Here is a 19,347-nt window from a genome sequence, read left to right on the forward strand (position 1 = left end):
TTGAAAAGCGTGTCTTTTAGAAAAAATTTACCTATGGTAATATTATGATACTTAAAAATAAATAATATGAATAAAAAATTTTGGGGGGGCTCTCCTTTTTATGGGGGTGAATGATAGATTATATTTCCAGATACTTAACAGAGACCAAGGTCTCTACTCTCAAGATACTTATTCTGCCTATCCGTCCTACATTTCAATTTCCCATTAATAAGGTTATTCTTCCGAGGACAAAAACTTGTAAATTCAACCATTAGTATACTATCTGAATTTGATAACTCTGTAAAATATATAGTACTTAAAATATTAGTACAAATAAGGATAATAGAGCAGCTTCAGTCGTGCTCAAAGACTTGAAAGGAAAGGAAAAGTGGAGAGTCATGTGTTGACAGAAGCTTTAAGGATCATGTGAATGAGGCACTGAAGGGTAGGCCTAGACCAGATAAGGCAGTCATAGAGCTCAGGTTTGTGTGTGTGTGTGTTCATAGAACAGAAATGGGAAGTCACTCTGGTTCTACCTTTTTGACCTTTGCCTTCCATTGCCAGATTAGTGAAGCAGCAATCAGAAGCACAAAATAAGAGATGGAAACACTAACCCGTCTCTGCTAAAGAAAATAAGTAAATATCATAAAACACATAGACACACAGAGGGATAAGTGTGGTTGAAATACATTAAACGTGTGCTCTGGAAAAAGACCACCTGGGTTCCAAACTTAGTGACCTTGGTCAAGTATGTAACTGCCTCAGTTTTCTCATAAGGTCAACCCTTGGTTGACCTCACAGATTGCAAGGACCTTGTCAGTCTGTAATCTCTTATTTTTTATTTTTTACGCCTACAGCACCCGGTCTTCCTAGATGATCTCCCATTCAAGTACTAACCAGGTCCGACTCTGCTGAGCTTTTGAGATCAGACGGGATTGGGCTTGTTCAGGGTGGCATGGCCGTAGACCTGAAATAAGTATATTTATGTATCTTTATTATTAAGACATTTTCAAAAATAAATGAGCTAATATATTCCAAGTTCTTTCATCTGTTTAGCACAAAGTCAGTTAAAAATATTTCTCATTATTAATTTACCTATGACTTGGCCTATCTTTTCTTAATTTTCCAAATATTTTTAAAAGATAATTGATATTCAAACATAAAAAAAGACATCTTTCTCTTGCCTTCTATTCTGATAGAGAATTCGCATTACACAAGTGCACTGAGAATTTCCTGTATTGTGGTTTCCGGAACATTTTAGAAGCTAGTGATTTGACTGCTTCTTGTTCATACTATATATTTGTGTCTCACCAATAAATGATTGAAGAACATTGCTTAAATGTACAATTTTCCTTTCCTTTTCCTTTTTACATAACTTTCTGATTTCTAGCCTCCAGGTCAATTCTGAGATCCAACAACATTCTTCTTTAACAAGTCCAGATTGTGCCTTACCCGTATCAACGTTGGGACAACACTTTTCATGGCAGGTATGTAGGCCTGAGTCATAAAATTAGAAAATAAGAATTAGCAGAATTCTTATTGGCTAAGTTCAGGGAATCGCTTTAAGGAAAGAAATGGAAATTTTTAAGCTACCCATGTATCAGTATTTTCAACTTAATTTGATTTTTCTGACTCTTCATTCTGTAGCTAGAAATGATTTTGTGACACTTTCCCAACAGTTTTAAAGAGTAACTTCTGACAGAGGAAACTAAATTCTGAATGGAAATTGAATTTTCACTCTTAGATTATAAGCATCATAATTCTAGCATAGGAATAGAGAATGCCAAATATTTAAGATGCAGTGCTTCAAAGTGTTATTTAAAAATTTACCATCTTTGTAGTGACATCCCCAAATCACCCTGATTAACAGTCTGACACCATTGTACTGTTGATAATGACAACACTCTTTGGGAGTATGTTAATGTTAATGTAGAATCTCCTAATGTTAAATTGTATTAGGAGAAGAAGATATAAGCAACTAATTTAGTCATGAGAAAATGTAATGTTCTTATAAAAAAATGGTAATTTATGAATAATTCAATACACTGTGAAATGAATGCAGCTCCTCAAAGTATTACCCAGACATTGGTTGGAGGGGCCCTCTCATCATACCAGGTCCAGATGCTCCTATGTCTTTTCTTCTCTGTTAAAAGCCTCTACAAATTCTTGAGCATCTAACCTTTCTCAGAGCAGAGAATGCATTAAGATTAGATGGGGAACACAGTCCCAAGTAGTATTATTGTGACAACGACAGAATATGTTAAATAAAGACTCTAAGTCTAGACAAACTTGCATTTAATTTCTGATTTGGGTGCTTGACAAACAACGTTATTAATAAATCCTAAATTTTCTCATATTAACATAATTAACTCAAATTAACATAATGGAATCATACAACTTGTGATTTTTTTTTGAGAAAATAAAAGTAAATGTTTCTTATGTAAGCCCATAAAAAGAAATTGTTACCTATGATATCTTTTTATTCCAGATCTCTAGGTTTCTTTGTCAAATTAAAAAATAAAGCAATAACAACAATAAAAATAATAACTGTAAATCCGCTTTTCTGAGACAGAGCTGGTAAAGAAAAAAAGGTATGGATAATCTCACTGAAGAACAAAGTATATTTCATAAAAATTTTGGTATTGGATGAAGTTTTGAAGGGAATGGTTTCATTTTCCAATGTTTCGTTGGCAAGATGGTTGGGTTGTCAAATCAAAGAACTTTTTGGATTCTCCCTCCCTCGTTTTTGCTTTTAAAAATTTCAGCTCCAGTGTTTGTCCTTTAAGTCATTCCCTGACCTCTCCTTCTCTACAGGCTTTCAGATCACCCCATGGAGGTTGATTTCTGGCATCTTAGGAGTAATGTGCCTTGTGTTGATGGCTACTTTGGGAATGTTGCTGAAACTCTGTAAGTATTGTTAGGCAAGTCCATATAAATAGCAAAACTATGAGGAAACCATTTAATAATAAAGGTTTCATTTATAAAGGTATAATAAATTATTATTTCATAAGCCTGTATCTAATTAATAAATTTCTAATCGTTTCCTATAGCAGTCACTAAATCAAGTAGTCAGCCAACACCATCTCCAGAACCCACCCTAGAACCCCAGGAAGGTAGGTTCCATACTTTGGAAAATCTTAATGTTGGTAGAGGATGAAATAGACAGATTTTTGTATTCTTCACACAGAAGCATAATGGAATATTACATATAGTAATACAAGTTTATTTACTAAATCTAGGATAGTCTCATTTCATTGTTCTCTAATGTAAGAATTATTAAATTACATTTATATGTATCATTTATTCATTTAATAAATGTCAGTAGTAGCCCAAAATGACATTTTTCCTGTATAATTGGTCATTTTTAAGTAATGAATAAAAAAGAAATTATAATAAATATTACAGCTAATCCTAATTACCCTTCTGTGATTGCTCATAACTCATACTTTATCTCTTTAACTTCAATTATCTTTTTTCTATGACTCAGAATATAGTGCAGAGATTTCTGCACTTCTGACCCTGCTTATCCATTGTAAGCAAGCTCAAAGACCAGCGTTTTAAATATATTTTTCCAAGTGTGCGCCAAGTTATTCCACCATCTTCTATGATCCTATAGAGTTTATTTATATTTTTTGTTTCCTTACTGTATTCCCAAGTTTCACTGAGATATTTTTAATGTATAGCATTCTGTAAGTTTAAGGTATACAATATGTTGATTTGATACACTTGTTTATGGAAATATCATTACCACCATAGCACTGCCTAATACCTCCATCATGTAACTTAATTACTATTTCCTTTTAGTTGTGAGAACATTTAATCTCTTCTATTTTTCAACTTACAGGTGCATAGTACCGTATTATTAACTATAGTCACAGTATATCCTTAGAACTTAATCTTCTAACTGGAAGATTTTTACCTTTTGGTCAACATCTCTCCATTTCCTCCACCTCCCAATTCATGTAAGCACCATTCTACTCTGCAACTTCAGCACCATTCATTTGGAAAAAAAATTTAGTACCTGCCATCAGATACTTTTAGTACCTGCCATCAGGTACTTTTATCATGGAGGATAGTGTATGTTCAAGGCACTATCACTGGTAAACTGAATGATTGAACTGCCAACTAATTGTTTTATTTATACTCATTTTGTAAGTAAAATACCCAAAATATATGTCAGAAATTTTTCATTGTGCCATATTCTTTTCTGACTCAGGAAATATGCTAAAATGCCTTTTCCTCTTTAAATGTCTTTTGCATTTAATTTACTTATATTTACACACCAGAGCTCAACTTTGGATCACTTCTTCAAAAAAGAGTTCTTCTCTCCACCCTCTCCCCATCCTACACTCTGATACAGGATGATTTAACGCACCGAATTTCTTGTGTATAATTACCCTAATTAGCATTAAATATAATTAACAAAATAATTGGAAATTGTATAATTCTGACTCTATCTCTAGAATATAATATCCATTAGGAAAAAGGGTCGTGACTATCTCATTCACAATATTATCCTTTGAACTGTTGTCTACATAGTAGTTATTCAAAGAATATTTGCAGAAAAAATATAAATGATTTTTGAATGAGTAAATAACATTTAAAATTAAATTTCCAATATCATAATTCATGTTTTATTTTTTTCTAAGGCTCCGGCTGCTGTCCTTGTCAAGAAAAGTGGATTGGGTACCAATGCAACTGTTACTTCATTTCTAATGAAAGAAAAACTTGGGCAGAAAGCAGGAACTTCTGTGCTTCTCAGAATTCCAGTTTACTTAAGTTGAAAAACAGAGATGAATTGGTATGTATTTAATTCTGATTTCCTACACTTTTTTGAACTTAGACAATATAATGTCTAAGTAATATGAATAATTTGTTTCAAGTTTCTAATGAGATAGCAACTGGATGGTTACATTGCAACTAATAATGACTTACTAATTTCTTATACATTAAAACAATAGTCATAAAATCTATATAATATTTCTCAATGATTTATATTAGAAGAATAAAAATCAAGAAGATACCTGCCAGATAAAATACAAGGGATGTTATAGTGTGAAATTAAAGAAAAAATAAATAACAGGTTATTATTTTTATTCAAAGAATCTAGCTTCTTTTAAATTTTATATCTTTAATTGAATTTATAATTTATTTCGTAATTATATAGCTTTCATCATCATTCTGGAATATAAAATGGAATGAATATGGAGAGCATGGTCATAATAATTACATGATTCACAGAAACAGTGAAAAATTTCTCCATCTACATATAGAACCTGTGCTGAGTATAGGTTGAGTAGGTTATATCCATGAAATTTATCCCTCAAGATGCTGGTGGTTTGGGATCAGATTTGATTGGCAATCTGTGAAGGAAGTGTTCCATAAAAATCTAACCCCTTCATAACATTTATCATTCCTTCAGGAAGCGAGATTTTCTATTTTTATAATTTATAATTTATGGAGATAAATTAATGGGACTTTTAGGTGAGAAAATGTAAGATATATACTACACTAGACATTAAAAAGAATTTCAGTTTGAGTAACTTAAAGTCTGAATCTAATTCAGAACACTGACTTTCTTAAAAGTATATTACTCCCAGAGTAGATTCAAATTAGGTCACTATGTTCGTCTCTGTTTCTCCACAGAGTTTCATAAAGTCCAATATTGCTTTTTACTGGATTGGACTCTTCTACAATAAAGATCATCGCGCCTGGGTGTGGGAGGATGGCTCTGCTTTCTCCCAAGATCTGTAAGTTTCTGGCAGTCTGAGCCTTTTCTGTTCTTTATGAGTTTATCCTTAGATCTGACCAGAGAATGTAATATCTGGGAACACTGTAGCTAAAATATCCTGTCTGGAGTCTGAGAATACAGAAAAGAGAGTAAATACAAGAGAGTAACAATTTCAGCCCCATCTAGAACCTCTATGTGAAATGAAGTTGGTGTACTGTGACCAAAAAAGAGCTTTTGACCACTTTTTTGTCTGGGTACAAGCACTTGGATATGTTGTACATATACAGATGCTCACACACAGAGAAACTGTCTAGGAAAAACAGGATAGCCATTATAGTCTTTATTCTGGGAAGATTAATATTCTTAGCATCCTCATGTTTCAAGTATTCTGGACTTATTCTTTATATTTTTGTAATCTTAGAATCTCATTTTCATTTATAAACATGGTGCTTGAAGCATAATTTATGACAAATGTTCCGCTTGGATTTATTTTTCTAGACTAAATTAGTTAAATCTTTAAAGAAAATAGAAGCAAAGTTTATCATATATCAAAACTATTAATAACAATGGCAAGAACATAAAATGGCTTCACTGCTTCTGATTGTTGAGACAATAACTAAGTTTCTATAATATTGTATTCTAAATTCAAGAAAACCATGCCTATTGAATAAAAAAAAATACAATGACTCAGTCTGTTAATTATTCATTTGAATGCTTCTAAAAGTTTGACATTTAATAAAAAAATTATCCCTGAACATTATCATTTCCTTTTCCTATATGTTGACAATTTATTTTTCATTACAGATTTTCACTCTCACAAAATGTAAATATACAGAAGTGCATAGCATATAACCCAAGCAAAACTGTTTCGGAAGAATACTGCAGATATAAAAATCATTTTATCTGTAAACAGCAGCTTTTTTAAGTGTATTTTTTTAAGTTAAAAAGGGTGAGCAGTAAGGTCCAGTACTACTAAGAATGGTAAGTTTATCTCATATTATTAATAGCTATCTACTTATGGGATCTGTAAACTATTTCACATTATGTTTTATTATACAATTTTCATATACTTGAAACAATGTGTTTTAAAGTTGATAAAATTTATGTACTTACAAGTAAAATTATAAAGCATGAAGATAAAGAATTTTATGACTTTCAATTTATTACATATGTTCAATATTGTATGTAACATATTTTTTCATATGTACATTCTTGTGAATTTTCTCTGCAGAAATTTAAATAAAACAATTTACATCATAAAATATATATCACCATCATTTCAGTCCTCTGTATGACATACTAATTGGGAAGTTTCATCCCTACCTCACTTTTCTGAAAGTTAATTCTTTCTGGATATCTATTCACCTATACGTTTTAATTTAGAACTGAAAGTACCATAGGACAGTTTCCTCATGTGTGTCACCTGGCTTCCCAGGAGAACACACTGAGTGCTGTACAACAACTGTAAGTCTTTGGACAAATATGTTGTTCTTGTGTGTTTGCTTTCAGAGTTTGCAAGGGTAAAGGGACTCTAAGCCCTCACATAAATTTACAATATCGATTTTTTACTGCACAGATTTTTCTTGCCTTACGCTCATCCATCAGCAAGAGTCGCTTGCAGTGAGAATCTTAATCTCTAATCAATTCCAAAAACCTTTTCTTAAAAGTTATATGTAAAATATTAACAATTCCCTTGTTTTGTGTGTGGGAAAGAGAGCAACCCATTTTATTGAGGGTTTTCTGAATGTATCAAAGAAAGACTGGGAATATAATGAGATTTGATTCTATGACCTGGATGATATTCCTGACCTCACAGATATCAAAATCCTCTTTCTTTTTTTTAACTGTTACATATACATCTTTAAAAAATCGTATTGAAATCTCTATTTGCTATCCTGTTTTATATTGCACTTAAATCATAATAATTAAGAATCCAAATTGAAATTCAACATATAAACAGCCAAGAAGAGGAAAAGACTTCTTATTTTTAAATATTGAAAAACATAAATATAATAGGACCATGACCGGAACTGTTTACATTTTTGTATAAAGATTGACTTAAGAAATGCACTTAGGTTATGTTATAAAAAATAAAAGATGAAATAAAAATCTTAAAACATTTAACTTGCATTAAGAGAAACTGCATTGTATTACCAAGTATTTTACATGTTTTGGCTTTGTTCTCCATGTGATTTCACAATGATATATTTTTAACTAAAAATGTGAAAATGATGTTAATAAGTTTATAAAGAAATCAATAGTTTTCTGTCTCATTATCTTATCTTTCTGTCTTCCTTCCATGAAGCCAGTTCATCTAGGTTTTTGCTTGTTTGTTTGTTTTAGTTTGTTTGTATCCTGCTCTGGGTAGGTTTTCGCTGTATAAACTAAGGATAGTCTCTCTTTATAAAGTTTGTCCAGGATGAATCTCAATTGTTTTCATTTCATTAGCATAGGTTCAAATGATTACTTTCTACATTGTCACGCTATGAGATGTCCAGAGCCCAATCTGCCTTTTTATTGAGAACTCATGAACATTCATTACAGTTGCAAGAGCAAAGAAGAAACAGAAAGTGAGAAATATGGCAGATTTTGTTCAATTTCAGAGAATAATCTATGTCAAAAATTTGCCCCCTTCCCCCAAAGAAAAAAATTCCTATTGCCGCCCAATTATAAAGCTCAGAGGTTTTTTTTAGCTTCCGTATCATCTCAGAGTACTATGGTGGAAAGCTGTGGCTTCAATGGAGGATATAGCAGTGTCTTTCCACAGCATGGTCTCATTATAGTAGTTACTCTCAGTTCAGAACCATCTGAACCATTTCATTTTTTATTACTGTTCTTCTTACTCTTACCTGCATTCTACATTTTTTTTTTAATTTTGAAAATAGCTGTGTAGTCTTTGAGATGAGAAAGACTTCTTTTATAAAAGTCTTTCTACAAAACTATCTTTTTTTTTCCTTCTGACGTCAGATTTCTGATATACTCTCTGGGGAAAGATACATTGTTTTTCTTCTTATGCTCTTTAATTTTTTCTGTGAAATGGGCTAATGCATATGGAAGGACTAGTTGAGTGACTATAAGAGTGCTGGATGTAAAAGGTAGGAATATCTAAGAAACACATAAAGTGAAATGATATGGCCAGTTGTCAGTTTACATTTCTTTAATTTTATCCTGTTACTCTATGTGTATTATCTTGAATGTATATAATACATGTTACAGATTGATACATAACAAGCTATGAGAAATTTAGAAACTTAAAACTAAACATGTTTCTTATCTTGATCAAAAACTGGGCATGCCTTAGTTTTTTTCCTTTATTTGTGATTCCACAAAGCTGGGTCCAAGGTCTTGGCCAGCTGTATTCTCATTTGAAATTCAGAGTCCTCTTCTAAGTTCATTTGAGCTGTTGGCATAATTTAGTTCCTGTGGTTGTTGGACTAAGACCCTCAGCACCCAGAGTCCACGCCCTTCATAGGCAGTCACACCATGGCTGCCTGCTTATTCAAGGTCACTGGAGAGCATCTCCGACTCATCTCTCTATCTGGTCTGTACAGTTTCTTTTAAGTGTTTTCTGAGTAGGTCGGTTCACTCATAATATTTCTTTCAATCAACTGAAAATGGGCTAATGTAGAATCTTGATTACATCTGAAAAATAGTCTCATCGTTGCCATTTCCTGTATTCTAATCATAGAGTATCATCCTATGATGCAGGCATACCTTGGAGATACTGTAGGATTATTTTCAGACCACCTTCATAATCAGGTAGCACACACAAACACAAAAAGCCTAGCTGTAATCTTTTTGCTGGTGGAGGGTCATGCGTTCCATTTATAAAAAATGCTATACCCGAAAGGTGTAATAAAAAGAAGCTCAAAAAAAGGAGGTATACCTGTATTGACAATCTCACTGAAACTAAAGGGGACGGGATTATACAGTGCTACGTGAGGGCATGGGAATTTGGGGAGACAGTTTAGAGCTTTGCCTACCATACCAACAAACCCTTAAAATTGTTTAAATTGCTACTTCATAGTTTATTAAATTTAAACACTGCTTTTTCATTTCTGATAACTAGGAATTTAATTCACATATGTCAGGATGAAGAATCTTATTCTAGTTACCCTCACATATTTATATTTAGTTTGTTCTCCCCGTACCCCCCCCACCAAAGTTCAGGTGCTCGCTGATCAAAAACCAATACTCCAGAGACAAGTGTTGGATAGAAAGGAAAGGTTGCTTTATTCAGGAAGCTGGCAGCCTGGGAAGAAAGCAGACTAATGTCCAAAAGCCATCTTTGAAGTTCAGGATCAGGCAGAAGAGTTTTAAAGGAGAAGGAGGGGAAGGGGAGGCCAGGGAACTGAGAGAAGTCAGTGTTTCTTTAACCATAGATAACACTTTGTCACACCAGACTCCTGGGTGAAAGCAGCTGGTAACAGTGACCTTGGAGACATTCCTTCCTTCTGCAAAACAAACTCATAAATCCTCCTTCATGCCCTGAAGTTATCTCCTCCTGCTTAACAAAGAAACAGCACATGTACAGCACAAGAGTATACTGTGAGAACAAAAGGAGTTGAACAAGAAGAGCAGTTAAAATGTGAACAAAGACTAATTAAGAATTAAATTATTTAATTCTCGCTGCCAGGAATGCTAGGGCCATTAAAATTATAAGACGCTGGACTGTAGTTTCTCCAGTAGTGGCATCTAAGTGGCCTAATAGTTATTTTACAGCTGGACTGACACAGCTCTTTGCTTATCTGCAGAGATGCTTAAACATCAGTTTTTGCCTCTTGGGTATAACAAGGACTGTAAGCTAACTAATTACCTAACTAACTACCTATCTATCTGACTAACTAACTAGTTTTTTATGGTAAGGTTTTTACAAGTCAAGTGGAACCTAGGGTCATTTTGTTCTTTGATAATTTACAGTTGAGATAATCGGTTAGATAATCCTGTCTCCAGACTTTGCAGGCAATTTCTGCCTCGGCTCTCCTGAAACCAAGTTTCATCATACAAATTTATTAGCAGTTTCATCCAGAGAAGAATCATGTCTTTGTACAAATAAAAAGAACATTGGGGAGCTGTTCCTGGATGTCTCTTGGCCTCTGAATTCTCATTTGAATAATCTTTCACATGCTGTATCATATTATTTGCCCTTCTTAAGGACATAATATGAGTATGCTCATTGGAGCCTTATGATGTCTTTAAATTAAATAAACCTAGAAATATTTAGAACATTTAATCTCCCTTTTTTATTTTCAAAATTTTGGACCTTTTCAATTTCTTCTTTTTCTTTTTCTTCTTTTTTCTTTCTTTCTTTCTTTCTTTCTTTCTTTTTTTTTTTTTTTTACATCCCAGTAAATGAGGTGGAAAGCTTTCTTTAAAGAACTGGATAGCAAATGTTTTCAACTTTGTAGTCCAGTCTCTGCTAAAACTACTTAACTCTGCCATTGCAGTTCAAAGGAAGACATAGATAATATGTAAATGAATGGTTTGCTGTTTTACAAGAGAACTTTATTCACAAAAGCAGATGGTGAGACAAATTTGGTTTATGGGCCATCGTTTGCCAATACCTGTCAAAATGTGTAAAATGAGATTTTGGAGTCAACAACCTTATTGGCAACTTTGTCTTATCCTTTTAGGTCACATCGTCACAGTTGTAAATTCACTCATAAATTTTACAGTACTAAAACAGTTGGGTCTTATATTATCACTCTGTTCATTATGAAAGGTAAAAATCCATCAAGTAGGTGTTACAGCCAAACTGCAAAATGTCCACGAATGATTCCCACCTGCTGGTGCACATACTTTTGTATAATTCCCTTCCACATGTGTGGAGGTTGATCTGTGTGACCTGTAGAATACAGTGGACAAGATAATATACCCCTACCGAGACTCGATCATAAAAGATAATTATAGATTCCTTCTTTTTTCTCTCTTTTAGATCACTTGATCTTGGGAAGTCAGCATCACATCAGAGCAGCCCTGTTGAAAGGACCATGTGATACAGAACTGAAGCCTCTTATGAACAGCTAGCAAGGAAATCGAGTCTGCTTCAAACAGCTATGTAATGACTTCCCTTGCAAGCTGAATTACCAGCCCCAGTCAAGCCTTCAGATGACTACAGAGCCCCAGTCCACATTTCGACAGCAACTTCATGAAGGAACCTGAGTCACATCAATTCTGCTAAGTTGTTGAAGGCTTTCTAACCCTCAGAAATTAAGTGCTATAATACAATTTATTCTTTTAAGCTGTGATTTGTTAGACTTCATGGTACACTCATTCGTAAAGACCTATCTTAAGGGGAAAATGAAACCAAATGAAAAATACACAAAAGGTATTGAAAGGAGGCAGCCAAAGTTCATCTTTCTAAAAGTTCTATGCCTCAAATTTTCCTTATATCATCATTATGATCCATTTTGTTTTCAGGAAAGTTGATCCCATTCCAGTATCCAAACTGGACCCCAAGTGATTCAAGTCAATGTGTGGGTCTTATCCACCAGCCACAGTAATTTACATCTAGCCTAGTCATCGTCAATAAGATGGAGATGAGTTCTTGGGTGACTCACACAACAACTTGGAGAAAATAAGCTAGACGCAAAGAATTTGTATTACATTATTCTAATCACATAAACTTCCAAAACAGACAAAACTAAACTCTAGTTTACATTAGATGCCTAGATAATGTTAGAGGTCTAGATGACGGTAATATATGGAGGAGAAGGGGAAATAACTGGAAGTTTAAATGTGGAAAGACCCTGGTGATCCTGGAAAATTTCTATTTCAGGACGGGAGAGGTATTTGCATTAGATCTGATGGTTATTAAACTTTATGTTTTATTATGTTTTAATGTGTAAATTATATTTTTTTCATAGCTGTGTGAAGAGAGACTATGTTTGTTGAATTATTTTTGTCTTATTTAGGTTTTGATATGAGGTAGGTCTGTTACCCATTTCTCATCTAGTAGTCAGTGTGTTTCTGTATTTACAAGTTCTATTTACCTTATACAATCTTTCTTAAACTTCACATTTAATATGAGGTTTTTTTTTTTTTAATTTTTTTCAGAAGTTGTCTCTCCCTTCTCTGTTACTCTGTCATGGTATAGAGTGGGTAGAGGACAAATTCAGGTGTTACAATTCTTCTAACATTTTTTCTAAGGAAGTAAATTTTTGATAGAAAGCTGTGGTCTCTGTGAGTATCAGAATCCCTGTGTATTTCATTTAGAGAGTAGAGGTGAAAGAATGTTTTCTCAAACCAAGTATCACACAGTTACCTTTGAAGGACATTGAAAAATACTTCAAAATTAATCTGAATACTTTTAATTTGATATCGAATGGAGTTTGGGACAAATTTTCTGTTATTACTTTTACTGTAAAATACTCATTATAAAACCGACATAATTTCCTCCAGTAATTACATGATTGGCATACAATTCAAGTTTTCAGAAAAGGATTAAATACTCTTAGGAAAAGTCATAAAAGATAAAACAGGTCATTATAAAACATTAAGATATAGACACGTGTTTTTCTATGAAAATGAAATGGTATAAATCATGAATAAAATATGTATTCAATAGTCTTAATATATTATTTATATAAACTTATTATGTTCATTTAATATATCATTTAAATAAACTTATTAGGTTCTACTTTTGTACTTTGAATAATTAAAGATAAAATAGGTGATCATAATTCTACCACCTGGCTTCCATACAGAGGAAAGTTTTATTCTTTGCCTTTGTTTTATTCAACCATCAATCAAACTTCTTCGAATCATAATAATTTTAACTTCTTTGGTTTAAACAAATGTAGGATTTTCAAAGTCTCTGAAATTAAATGGGTTGTATATTAGATATAAAAATAAAAATCAGCTCATTCTTTTAAGAAAGAAGGTGTTGCAATGGCTTTATTAAAAACCTGTGCTAACTGACTATACAAACTACAGGACATATCCGCAAAGTTTCACTGAATTCAGATGCCTTGAGATAGGACCTCAAATTACTTAGACCGGAAGTGTTGCTTAAACCATTGAATTCTGACCTCTCCTAGGATGAGTGAGGTTTTGTGGTGATTTATACTCCATAAATGAGTTTATAAAAAGAGAAAGAAACGACATAGAGGCACAGAGAGAAATGAGTCGTGTGATTATTTATTCCCTTACTAAAAACAGAAAATAACTTTGCAGGATGAGGTTAAATGGCTGAGTTTGACCATACCTGCATTTGCTCCATTCAAAATGCAGGATGCCCAGCTGCAGAGGCAGAAGCAAATACACAAATCTTGTGTCGTTGTTGCTGCCGAGAAAGGATTCATTTCCTGTGTGTGACTCTGTTCCAACCAGGGCTTTTGCGATTCCCTCCCACCTTCCCATTTCCAGATACTCAGCGCCTGGTTTGTGAAGGATGACTCTGCTTTCTCCCATGATTTGTGTAGTGTCTCGTAGTTTGATCGCTCTTCCATTTTTGAGTTTAGCTAAGGTTGGACCAAGGAATTCACATTTCATAGAATTGCACTAAAAATAACATCTCGATGTGTGAAACTAGAGATAAGAAAGCAAAGGAAACAATAGTAATTTTTCTCTACCCAGATTACCACAGTATGCTGAGGATAGAAGTTTCCCTGTGCCCTTACAGATTTTAGATTTCTGCTCATTTGTATACTGATGTGTGTGCGCACACACACACACACACACAGATATACACATACACCATCTCTATTTTATTATACATTGGAGTGCAGGGAATGAGAAATGTCATAAATCAAAACCATTGTGTTTCTAAGGAACAACTTATTTAACTGTTTTCACAGGAGATATTCTTATATAATTAAATACGGAAATTCTTACATTTTAATAAATCATGCTCATTTCTTTACCTCTAGAAGGTAGTGAAATGTATCAATATGGATTTTATCTTGTTGTAACAAATATAAATGGTTTAAAATTTACTTATGTAATATTTGTTATAATTAGATGTGTAAATTTTAAACCATTTATATTGCTAATGAGTACATTCATTTCTGTACTTTAAATAAAAAGAAAATGTATTTTTAGAATTTCCTGATTTTATTAAACTAAATTGGAACATGGTTTGAAACCACGGTTCTTGACCCAGTGATTGCTACCAGAATTTCCCCAAAGAAGCATAAACTATGCCCTGGTTACTTTAATTCAGCACTTTGTATTTTTTCTGGTGGGTTTTTGCTTATGCTTTTCAGTAAAGGAGTTCTTTTTTCCTGTCATTTCAGAATCCTTAAATATCATGTGTCATGCATTGTAAAACTCACTTTTATAATAATATTGCTCATATATCTTAAGAAACTTGGATTGATATACTTATTTTGCAACTAACTATATATTCCAAGCATTAATAATACAATTGAGACACACATGATGATGTCAGTATTACCCAGAAATGGGCAAAAGCAAGATAATGAAACCCCTTTGCTTCTATCTTAAGGGATAAGAACATTGTGACTATCATAGTGAAATCATTTTCACTCTTGAATAAACTGAGATATAAGAGGAATAAAATTAAGTCATATGTCTACTGCCATGCCACCCTGAACAAGCCCGATCTCGTCTGATCTCAGAGGCTAAGCAGGGTCGGACTTGGTTAGTACTTCACTGGGAGACCACCCAGAGAACCAAGTGCTGTAGGTGTAAAAAATAAAAAAATATGGAATTGTAAGCTAACAAGATCCTTACAATCTGAGATCAACCAAGGGTCGCCTCACCTAAAAAAAAAAAGTCATATGGTAATTGATGCATATTATAAAAACCGTATTTCAAAGCCACTAATTTGAAAATCAACATTGTACGGACACATATGTCTTTAATGCTTCCAAACAAAAAAGGTTTACAGTTAATTTTAATGTTCGCAATTATGGTGCAAATTTCTTTCAAGAGGGCTTGAAAGAAAATGGGAGATGCTATTAAGTATTTTGAGTAAAATGTTGCTTTTGTCTTGTGTAAAACATGTAGACTATGCTCTTTAATGTAGTAAATATTTTAAAAGGTAGAGATACTTAGTTAGTGTAGATAAAACAATTCTTAATCATAAATTATAAAATTCTTGTAATTTTTTCGTATTTAATCTGAAATTGTTTACCAATATATTTTTGTTTGAAGTTAATTTTTTCTTTCTCTTCCCAATCTCTCTTGCAAAATATGAATTGAGCAGACATCTAATATTTTATATGCCTTCTGAGCTGTGTAACTTAATATTTGGATACTTGATAATTTGTTTTATTATGTAATTGATAACATGGTGATGTGTATTATGTTAATTCAGCCATATATTTATACTGTCTGGGAATGCGCGGTTATAGTTCTGTGGGAGAAACAATATGTCAGTGTTCACCAGCTTGTACAAATCTATTGCAAGAGCTTAAACATCTAAATAAATAATGAAATGCAAAAAAAAAAGCACATTTAAAAAATTTGAAATTTAAACTAAGTTATAAATTATGTCTCTTGGAGCTTTAATTTTTATTTTTGAATAACTATCCTTATTTTCTTGCCAAAGCAATACACGGATATCTTTTAAGTATTTATAATACAGAAGGACTCAGTTTCAAAATCAACAATTCTTCTTCTTACTTGTCTTCACACGGGTTGACCCCAAAGGGCAACTGATTCTCGTTCTGATATTTCTACTTTTATCAGATTTCTCTACAAAAGTATAGAGAGGTGCTATATCATTTTCAAGCTGAGAATGAATCTTGGACTTCTTTTGTCTAATCAAACCAAGGTTCAGAAATATTATATTCTACCTAACCATTAGGGTTCCAGTCTTTTCTTAATTAAGTAATTGTTATTATTGACTGTTTTCCTTGAGGGCATACAAGGATTATTGGATATTGCAAGAAGTAGTGGTATCTGATACTGTTAAACAAGATGGATGCTATCTCTGCCTAAGAGAGTTTGTCTCTGGGTAATAACTAGAAGAAGAGCTAGAATATGCCTTGGGAGCAGGAAGTGCATGATGCTCTTTCACATAGAGACTGAGTTGTCTTCAGTTGCTTACTCACTTCCCAAAATGATTAAAGATATCACTGAAGGAACCTGCTGATTAGAGCATACAAGAGTGTCGCCCAATGCATTCTATCTGCTCACAAGATGTTTCCTTCCTATGAGTAGAGCTTAGTGTGGCCTCTCTGACCTCTCTTATCTTCTTATACTCCTCCACCATTATGCTATTTGTTTATTGGGCTTTCTCCCATGTCAGGGGAGTTTATCATAGTCTGAGGAATGGGGAACACATTTTCATGCATTTCTTATTTTTTCAAACATGTGTTCCCAAAGAGATCCAATATTCTGACCTCTCCTAGGATGAATGAGGTGGCAAAAGAAATTCAAATATTCATATTTCAGATCTGGAGATTCATTAGTGTCGGGGCAGCTAAGCTTTTAGCATTTTTAGAAGGAAAAGAAGGCTCCAGTAATAGAGTTACAGAAATCTTCCTGGTACAACAGAAGTTCAAGGGATATGAGAGGGGCGTGATAACTGCTATAAGTGAGGATGAGAGGCAAGGAGTGTATCATTATATACATATAGTAGTACGCATATTTCTCATGACTTACGTGGACAAAACTTATCAATTCCTCAAGAAGGCCACAAAAAGAATTGGATCGTTAAGTCAGGTTGACAAGCAGTATCAGAGATTTTACTCAGTATCGAACTTTACTAATAATTTCAATGATACAATAATTGTAAGGTACAGACAAAATAGACACGTCTATCCCTGCCTTGCAGCTCTCAGTTCCTTTCTTTCCATTTTAGGACACACGTTGGTCCAGACTAGTTGATTCATATATGAGATCTCTAAATGAAGTCTGTCACTGCATCACATACACACAAAAATAGAATCTTTGGGCATGATACATCACCATTTTGCACTCGGATGGTTATATAGTTTATGTGATATTCTCCAGGAAGACATGGTCCATAAAGCCTAGATTCCAGTCCTATCTTTACTTTCATTTTGTTGGTAAATAATATTAGACATTCTACTATATCCTGTCCAAAACATTCTATAGATAGAATTTTGAGCAGCAAAATCTGCTAATGTTTGTTTGTCATCAGCATTATTACAGGAGACTTTTTCAAGTCAGAATACTTTTTTCCCTTCTTCTTTAAAAGAAGAATAATTTGCAGGCTCATGCTAGCAATTTTCTTTCCACTCAGGGATGCACGAATTTTCAAAGCAATGGGATCAAAATCAATTTCTAATTAGTCCTATTGCAATGTATACTATTATAAGGTTTTGCAACATTTTAGTTAGAAATTTCTAGACAGGGAAAATGCCTCACTGTTCATATCTTAAGTGGACATTAATTTTTTCCTTGCAGTCTTTGCTTGAATGATCTTCTACTTATTGAAGTCATCACTTGCTTTGAACAAGGGGCAATAATAGTAAATTACAAGGAGGGGAGAAAAAGTGTGATCACCTGCAGTGGCCACCAGGGAAATGGAGATCCTGCAGAGAGTGATGCATCTCCTGGAAGAATACCTAACTTTCCAAAAACAAGACATAAGTGAATCTGAACATTTCAGTGGAATTTCAGTCTGGGTTTTCTCTGCAGGAGACTCTGAGAACGTTTTTGAGTGCAAAGTTGTTGCGATGTGCATGGAATACAGATTGGAAACAGTGTGAACACAGGAAAGGGAAAGCAGAGCATAATAAAGGCTGTCCTCTGGTTGCAGCTACTAGAAGAGGAGACTGGAGCTAACGCTGTTCAGCGACTCTGGTAAATGGGACATGCTCCAATGTGCTGAATTGCCTGAAGCCAGGGCAGAGGTTGTTGGACTAGCCGAATCCTGAGACTCATTGAAGCCCATGCAGGAGAGAATTTCTGAGCACATCTGGAGTGCCATGTGTGAGAGCAGCAAGGCCTCGGGAGTTTTAGGAGAAAAAAGTCTGCAAATACAGAGCCGTTGAAACTGATTGGCTAGAGGTCAGTCAATATCCTGAGAAATTGGATGGGATGATGACAACCTCTGCTCCAAGTGGAGATAAGTCGCAGAGAGCCTGGCACAAGAACGACTCAATTGCCTATGTACAAGAAAGAATCCAGTCAACCAGGTTTGGCAGTTCAGAAAGAATTAAAGAAAGGGGTATGTATACATTCACACACACATACACATACATATAGATACATACACACACATATATACATGTATTATATGTATTTTATGTATATATATACACATTGTATGTATATATAGCTATACAGCTTTATATGTCCTATATATATCTATCCTATGTGTGAGCACGTACTTTTGTGTGTTCAGTTATCTTATTTGCGACTTGAGCCTAGAAGTTTGAATTGAACACAGCTTTCATGAATTTTATTTCTGTTTCAGTAAACTAAAGTAAAATAAAAAAGACAATAATTGATTTTAGTCTCATCAAAAATATGGTTCTGAAAACTTGGAATCACCTCCAAATGAAGGTGGTCCTGTCAGTGTTGGAAGTATAGCAATAACCCAGAATATATATTCTGTCACAAAATTGTACCTTTTTAAAACTAAGGAAGGAAGCAAAATCTGAAACTTTTATTTACCTAAGGTGATTTTACATTGACAAAAAAATGAAGAAAAATAGGCAATTTTTGTTATTTCGACTTTGTCCAACATTAAAACT

The 19,347-nt window shown here is 33.6% G+C and overlaps 1 protein-coding gene and 2 pseudogenes across 2 annotated transcripts in view; 2 read left to right on the forward strand and 1 right to left on the reverse strand.

Moving 5' to 3' along the window:
* Nucleotides 1–827: 827 nt before the first annotated feature.
* LOC120611758 (uncharacterized) lies at nt 828–946 on the reverse strand (annotated as a pseudogene).
* Nucleotides 947–1,288: 342 nt separating this feature from the next.
* The window catches only part of LOC120611725 (natural killer cells antigen CD94-like), a 30,230-nt gene continuing 12,171 nt past the window's right edge, over nt 1,289–19,347 (forward strand). The window contains exons 1-7 of one of the 2 annotated variants that reach the window (XM_039874310.1): nt 1,289–1,466; nt 2,794–2,886; nt 3,030–3,092; nt 4,629–4,780; nt 5,626–5,729; nt 6,515–6,691; nt 11,646–14,630. In XM_039874310.1, the coding sequence (XP_039730244.1) occupies nt 1,460–1,466; nt 2,794–2,886; nt 3,030–3,092; nt 4,629–4,780; nt 5,626–5,729; nt 6,515–6,635 (540 nt within the window). In that variant the 5' untranslated portion in view covers nt 1,289–1,459 and the 3' untranslated portion in view covers nt 6,636–6,691; nt 11,646–14,630. Of the gene's footprint in view, nt 1,467–2,793; nt 2,887–3,029; nt 3,093–4,628; nt 4,781–5,625; nt 5,730–6,514; nt 6,692–11,645 lie in introns of those variants that run through there. The other variant, XM_039874311.1, reaches the window with a different exon arrangement.
* On the forward strand, nt 15,244–15,361 carry LOC120611765 (uncharacterized; annotated as a pseudogene).

Source organism: Pteropus medius, unplaced genomic scaffold, assembly GCF_902729225.1.
Source record: "Pteropus medius unplaced genomic scaffold, Ma_sr-lr_union100, whole genome shotgun sequence".
In the NCBI taxonomy this organism is placed as follows: Eukaryota; Metazoa; Chordata; class Mammalia; order Chiroptera; family Pteropodidae; genus Pteropus; species Pteropus medius.